At 34.3% G+C, this 8,261-nt stretch overlaps 1 protein-coding gene across 1 annotated transcript; it reads right to left on the bottom strand.

Moving 5' to 3' along the window:
• Window positions 1-3,989: 3,989 nt before the first annotated feature.
• LOC145626839 (transcription termination factor MTERF8, chloroplastic-like) lies at window positions 3,990-7,034 on the bottom strand. The gene is made up of 2 exons (XM_081679311.1): window positions 5,731-7,034; window positions 3,990-4,624 (listed from the first exon to the last, which is right to left on the bottom strand). The coding sequence occupies exon 1, from the start codon at window positions 6,927-6,929 to the stop codon at window positions 5,901-5,903; it is 1,029 nt and encodes a 342-aa protein (XP_081535437.1). The 5' UTR covers window positions 6,930-7,034; the 3' UTR covers window positions 3,990-4,624; window positions 5,731-5,900.
• Window positions 7,035-8,261: the final 1,227 nt, after the last annotated feature.

Here is an 8,261-nt window from a genome sequence, read left to right on the forward strand (position 1 = left end):
TCAAAGGTGTGATCAAGCAATAAAAAATATATAAGCATCAAGCAACATAATAATAAATAATATTATGACAATAAAATTATAATCATAATAATAATCATAATAATTATAATCATAAATCATAAAGTATAATCATAATAATAATCATCATATTAATAATAATTAAAATAATCATCATCAAAATAATAATATTCATAATAACAATTATAATCATAATCACGTTCATGTTAATATTAAAGCATAATAATTGCAAGATCCTAGGCATGATACTAACAAGATTAATAACAAACCCTAGCATGTCACTAAGCAATAAAAATCAAGTCTTTAACCCTAACATGATACTAACAATCATAAATATTAGGAAGAACATAGGAAGCATCGTAACAATCATATTTAATATTAAAATTACCCTAGACATGATACTAGGAATATCATAATAACAATATAAACATGATTTCTACATCATAACATCAATTAAAACCATTAAAGCACTTACTTTGATGCTTCGTACCTCTTTCTAATAACAAAATACACACGTTAGTAACTTCAAGGAAAATAATAAACAAGACAACTAAATTAAATAATAATTGAAAGAGAGATTTGGGACCAAACCCTCAGAAATTAAACCTTTCACGTTTAGGGCGAAGACAACTTCGAATATGGCTAGGTGTTTCTAGATCTAATGAATGCGGAATTTTGTATATGAAAAAGCAAAGTTTAGAGAAAGAAAGAAAGATGAAATAATCAAGAAAACTTGATGAGAGTTGGTGAATGATTAAGAGAGAATTAGAGAATTAATGATTGCGAATGAAAACTGATTGTAGGTGAGAATCGTGAGAATTGGTGAATGAAAACGGTGTTTTTAATACGTTATTTATAGAGAAAATCAGCCAAAAAGATAAAATAAACAAAACAGAGTCTGACGCACAAAAAACAGAGACGGCGCAAACCCTAGCTAACTGGCGCCAGACACCAACACTAGCGCCAGGCGCCAATGGCTAGCGCCAGGCCTGGTTCCAGGCGCCAAAGCCTGGGGTCAGGCGCTAAGCCTAATTTTAACGCGTTTTCGAAAATCAGACAAGTTTGCCGTACTGGAGGATAAAATCATATAATTTCCTCGAAAATGCTATTTGATTTTGATTAAAACTCTGAAAAGTCAACAAAAGTCAATTTATCAATGCTAATTGAACTAGGAATGAAAAGAACCTTCTAGAAGATTCTAGAAGACTAAAACCATGCCTAATTGCATTAGGAATGATAAATCATATTAGGCCCTCCTCTAGATCATTGGGCCGTATATAAAGCTCAAACCGGGCCCAGTTTAGTAAATTGGCCATAACTTCCTCAATATTCATCGGAATTGGGCTTATAATATATTGTTGGAAAGGTCTTTGCAAGCCCCATCCAACTACACTACTATTGGACCCATATCATGGACCAACCAAACTGGATTGACTGTTTTCTTAAAATAAGTTTTCAAAAACAGAGAGAAGAGAAAAGAAATTAAAACTATCCGCAATACTAGACTTTCCACACTTTCGCTTCATTCGATTTTGATTCGACGTGAAAGGTACTCATCACTGGGTTTGGTTTTGGGGAGACACAAATGGGTGTCTACAAATTGCAACACAATTTTATCATCCATTCTGCAACAATTACACAAACAAACCAACATTCACATAACAACCCACACAAACACAACGCTATAGTGCGAAAAAATACAAAAAAAAAAAAAAAAAAAAAATTAGAGCATAAATATGAGGCTAGAGTACGAAAAAACTCACAGATCTTGCTCGATTCAACGTAAATAACGTCCAATTCTCCTGATGAAAGCTTTGATCTTTGATGGCCAATGTAACAATTTACGAGCAAAATCAACGAAATTCAGCAACACTTCGCAATTTTTGGTCTCAGATGAAGAATTGAATTCGTGAAAATGGTGATGGAACTTTAAAAGCCCTTGATTCTTAAACTCTGATTAGACACATTTGGTTGGGGAGGGAAATTAATAAGGGTATTTCTGTCATTTCTTGTTCAATTTTGATTAAAATAGCTAATCATGGTTAATATATTAATCAATGACTTAACTCATGTCACCATTAGCTTAATTTAATTAATTGTTGATTATGTTGTTAAAATCTTTTTAAGCCCTTTACCAAAGAGAAAATAAAAAAATTGGATATTGCCACTGAGAATTTTCCCCCTTTTTTTTCAATAAACAGAGAATATTATTAATTAAAGGCTAAAGCCTTGGTCATATAATCATATTTACATCAAGCATCATACTATATACAAGTTGAAAATTGATGCTGTACAAAAATAGGCTTACATAATGACCATTACTACCGTTCAAGGGACACAGCCAAAGATCTAAAAAAAAAAGAGTTTAAGTAACTTGGAAAAAATAAATTATAACACAATAGTCTAAAAGTACCCAAAACTAGCACTGTCAAAACGGTTTGACAGTTCGGTTTTGGTTCGGTTTGAAATTGGTTCGGTAATTAATCGGGTCGGTTTGGAATCGGTTTAATTGTCTCACGGGTCGGTTTTGGTTCGGTTTAAATAGTTATCGGTTCGATTCGGTTTCGGTTTATTCTTAAGCGGTTTTAATTCGGTTCGGGTTGTAAACAGTCCGGGTAGTAAACGGTTCGGTGCAGACGGGTTGCGGTTTGTTAACGGTGCGGTGTAAACGGTTTTTATCCCGGTTCAAACGGTTTCGGGTTAGAAACAGTTCGGTTCTTTTTCGGTTCAGTTTATAACTGGTTCGGTTCTTTTTCGGTTCAGTTTTTAACTGGTTCGGTTCTTCGATTGTTTAACCACTTTAACGTTATTCATATCGGTTCCATTTCAAGTTTACTAAATTATAGTTGAATCTGAATTAAAACATAGCCTAATAGTATATTCATGTCACTAGCACACTCCCATCTTTATTTCATTATTACTCACAAAATCAATGTAATCATATGCTTAATAGTCTCTGTGAATTAATTTTATTTATTACGCCTTCAGTCAAGCCTTGGTACTTAATATTACAAGCTTTTTCTTCATTTGGTTTCATCACCTCAAATGTATACATGACTAGAGGCAGTAGTGTTGCTAATAGTTTGAGGCAGGGCCTGAGCCTGCTTGTTTTGCTCTTGTTTGTGAACACTGATTATCCTTAAGACCTTAATGAATGATTTGCCTTGCTATTTTAAAAAAAATATTCTAAGATTTCTAATATTTAATCCATTTAATTATATCCCCGTCAAAAAAAAAAAAAAATCCATTTAATTATATAAAAAAGTTTGTAAACGGTTCGATTTAGAAGCGGTTTGGTTCATAAACGGTTCAGTTTTAAATGGTTCGGTGCAAACGGGTAGCAGTTTGCTAACGGTTCGGTGTAAGCGGTTTTTTTGCCAGTTTAAACGGTTTCGGGTTGGAACTGGTTTCGGGTTAGATACGGTTCGGTTCTTTTTCGGTTCGGTTTTCTTTCAGTTCGGTTTATATTCGGTTCGGTTTGTTAACGGGTTCGGTTCTTATACAGTTTAACATTATTTGGGTCGATTCGGTTTCGGGTTTACTAAAATACGGTTCGGGTCGGTTTTCGGTTTCAAAAAAATCGGTTTTTAATCGGTTCGGTTCTCATTTGGGTCGGTCGGTTTCGGGCAGTTAAACGGTTTCGGTTTAAAATTTGACAGCACTACCCAAAACAATTATAATAAATTCTTAAAGTATAATTGACTATTGTGTTACTTAAAGTACCCAAAGACAATTACAATAATAGTCTTCAAGACCATTACTAATATAATTCACTTCAAGAGAAATATAACACAATAGTCAATTATAATAATAGTCTTCAAAAAAAATTAATAATGATGAATAAATAAAATAAATTCCTAGGCAAATTATATGCTTATACAAAAAAAAAAAAAAAAAAAAAAAAAAAAAAAAGTGTAGAGTTTAGGAGGGAAAAATCTCTCCAAAAAAAACTCTGTTTTAGTATAGAGTAAAGCAATAGATTGTTTCCTGACAAAAAAGAAAAAAAAAAAAGGTATAGATTGTTGGTACTCTGTAACAGATTTGTTGGGTGGGAGGTTTGTTCCATTACTATTGCTTCAACACCCCTGCACCAAGCAAGCAATTCTTACTTCTGATTGCAATTCATATTAAAAAAAACAAATGCTACACAATCACACATAGCAATGAAAAAACATATCCTGCAACTTCTACTCCCCAGTAGAAAAATAGACGATTCTTTTGGCTTATTGTAATTTGTCAATATGCTGTTTTATGCCTTAGTGTACAGTTGACAGAGTACAGTCAAGTACAAAAACATTTAAGAAAATTGCATTTCTTCTATGACCATTACATAATGTAGCAGTCATTTGTTGCAAAAACATAAAAAGAGGAAATTGAGAGTGGACACAGTCCTAAGCATACTACTGAACCACAAAACATACTCATACATATCGCGACAACCAAAGTAGTAGATTAGAGAAACAAAACCCAATTAATCATTGCAAAAATCTTTGCATTTTTCATGCAATGGCACTGGTATAGGTAGCCTGATATCTATAAAGTGGGTTGGACTTAACTCAGTCTGCATATTGTATTTGTTTATTACGGCGTACGAAGGTCCCAACACCTGTAAACAAAAACAAGCACTCATATTTAACAAAAACACATACACATCAACAAAAACACATAAATTGAGTCAAAAGTTTATGTCCAGCCAATCATTAGGCTCTAAGTCTTACTTGAGGAAATTGACATGATTAATGAGTGACACTCCAACTTCAATAATATATTCAACAAAACTTCCCACCGATTGTTTTACTAATTACTTGGTGCCTGTGGAATTTGGAAGGCTGTAACTATAGCCAAAGATTGATACTCCCTCTATACTTGTCATAAAGGGCATGTACAATTAAGGATTAAAAAAAGAAAAAAAAAACACTGCCCACCATCACCTGATAAAATAAGCAGTCTATTAAATTTATCATAAATTTTATGTGAGTCAAGTTGTGTGAACTAAATAGGAACAAAAAGAGTAATAGAGAAACTAGAATGGATATAGCAATACTAGATGTATTAAAAACATATGTGTTTGAATAAGGCACTCAAGATAGTCAGAGGTACTGATAGAAAAGATACGACTGCCCAACTTGACATGAACATCAGTCTTATAATTATAAGAAAGCCATTACACTAGTCAATCCATATGTTCTCTGTCCAGAATAGACGTATGCATCTAAAATTTCTTAAGAAGTTAAGAAAGAACACAGTAGCTCTATATGTACATGAAAGGGTTTACTATTCCATTTTAATTTCCTTGAAATCCCATACTACCAGAGCCATCATTCCAGTTCCAGCTTCACAGTGCATTTTGATGATATAATCAACTAGGGAAACAAGTCTCATGTTTTTGACTTCTTGATTAATGTTGTTTTTTAGACCTATACATACATATACACACACACACACACACACACACATATATATATGGAAAAAAATAGCAATATATTTGGGACCTATATGAGCTTCTAGATAAGCAGATATCTGAGCATGTTTCATAAGAAATTGCATCTTATAAGCCCACAAACACCAAAACATGAGACTAAACACATAACTTATACCAACTTAGCAAACAAAAACAAAGATATTATTTGTAAGAGAACTCATTGCCCTTATACATAACATAATCCTACCAAAGATAAAAAGAATGCACAAACTTCTGAAATGTATACTTACCCAACATCTAGAAGCAAGAGAACCTCAACGCTATCAGCTCTTTATGGAGTCGGTGGTTTATCACTAGTGCTACGATAAACTTGATGTATATCAGGTACAACATCTTTAAATGGTTCAATGTACTTTTCTACAAACTTAGGCTCAGTCCAGGAAGCAATATTTAGAAGACACTAATCCCTAGTTAGCAAACCTTTCTCCTTCAGAAAAAGCAGCAATTTATGTCTAGGAAACAATCTTTTCTCAAGGCTATAAGCCATCAAGTTAGAACGCGATGCCAAGAAAGCAGGCTTATAACTGAGCTCTTTCATCAGAAATTCCAACTTCTTTTTTATCAATGTTTCAGATAATCCCAAGCAGTAAGGATTTAGCCCAATTAATCTCAAGACATCAGAATGAGTCCATCCATAACTCTTAAATATATCACATTTACCCTCAACACTCTCATCCTTATAACAAGCCAAGTAAAGACCGCGCAAGAAATTGGGAGAATCACGAGGAATCCGAAACTTATCCTCAACCTTAATCAACATATCACGAAATATGTATGGCTTCCTGTACAAGACTTTTGGTTGCTGAAGCATGAAATTCACAATTCTGTCATTAGAAATTCCATAATCTTGCAACAATTTAACATTGGGAATCAAATGATTATCAACAGCATGAGCAAACGAAAGCCAATTCGACCGCCTCAAGACTTTAGCAACATTCTGATCACTACCCACAACATCCCTTATAGCATCAATTTGAGGACGCATTCTTCGGGTTAACATCAAAGGATTAGCTAATATAGCATTAACTAAATTAGACCCAGAAAATCCCAAATCCTGAAGAAGCTTGATTTTAGGTTTTAGGGATTTGTCAGCATTAGCACACAGGATTCTAGGTATATAAGCAACGACCTTTTTAATTTGGGGTTGATCAAATCCAATTTGTTTGAAGAGATCAACAATTGAAACTACATTTTTAGCGAAATCAAAATCACTGACCTTCTTCGCCTCTTGCGCTTCAAGAAATTGAGATAATTTGGTTGGAGAAAGGGGTTTTTTGCTGGGAAACCCTAGATAATCAACCAAAAGAATCTGCAATGGTGGATGAGAATCCGATGATGATGATGTTGAATACAGTAAATGGCGGCGGCAGCCATGGATGATGTACAGAGGTTGGAGTTGATGACTGAATTTGCGACCAAGCTTGAGCATTGCTAACTGCTATGGCGGGAATTATAAAAAATGGACTTATAAACTACGAAGTATAACTTTGGCTTGACTTCTCAGTATCCACTATTAATTTTGGCAATTTGGCCCTCTCCGCTATGTCAAGCAATGAGGCTGTCTAAAGGGAGTCTTGAGATGCATGAACAAATGCATATCAAGGGGTAATTCTGTAAATTCGCACGCTTTAGTTGAAATCCACCTCATTTCCCGTTTATGCTTTTCGTTAGCTCGTTTGCAGAATTATTTCGTATTTCTTGAGGTATTTGGGCAAAATGTACAACTTGTCTTGTCTTTGTATTTCGTATTTCGTATTTCGTCACATGCAAATTGGTTAGTAAGGCCTCCACTCTCTCTCTTCCATTTGAGATGCACTGCTCTTAGGGGTGAGCATGGATCGGATATCCGATCAGATTTCGGATCGGATATCCGTATCCGAAAATCCAAATATTTGATATCCGATATCCGACATCCGATCCGAAAGTGTCGGATATCCGATTTTCGAATATCCGAAAAATTCGGATCGGACCGGATATCCAATATCCGACTCTTTATAATAATATAGCTAAAATTCGGTCATTTGGCTTATTCTAAAATCTTCATAAAGACAAAGCAAAATCAAATTCGTAATTACCAACTACAATTATACATATTTTTGAATCTATTAACTCCACAAATTAGAAAATGTGATAATCCCAAAATATTAGATAAAAAATCAAAGAATATCGCATAAAAACCCAAATGAAAACCAAATACAACGTATTATTTTGGCATAAAGAACCCAAAATAATGTAAGACTTATGTATAGAACAAATAATCATTTAGACCCATTTTCAATTACAAAAAATCAGCAAAGAACAGCCGCGCCTGATAGGTGAGAACGAACGGTGAGGTGTTGGTTGTAAGATGAAGCCGCGGAGGTTGTGGAACTACCGGAAATCTGCACATTAATCTCTTTTGATTTGATATGAACTTATGAAGAGGTTCTTTGAAAACAGGAGAGAAAATGTAGCAAAGAAAGAGGTTTAAGAATGAGGGATGAAAAGGGCAGAGGTCCGAGGTGAACTGGTGAAGGAGAGAGAAAGAGGAGAAGAAGAGAGAGAGGAGAAAGTGAGGCGGTTAGGGGGTCTGAGGGATTTTATATTGGGGTCTCAAATTCTAGGGTTTTATACGTAGTAACATGTAAAAAAGATACAGTATAATACTCCCATAGTAATTTCTTCGGATATTTTTTTGGATATCGGATATCCGAAATCCGAAATTTGGATATCCGATATCCGAATTTTTCGGATCGGATATCCGAATTTTTCGGATCGGATA

Source organism: Chenopodium album, chromosome 4, assembly GCF_948465745.1.
Source record: "Chenopodium album chromosome 4, dcCheAlbu1.1, whole genome shotgun sequence".
Taxonomy (NCBI): domain Eukaryota; kingdom Viridiplantae; phylum Streptophyta; class Magnoliopsida; order Caryophyllales; family Amaranthaceae; genus Chenopodium; species Chenopodium album.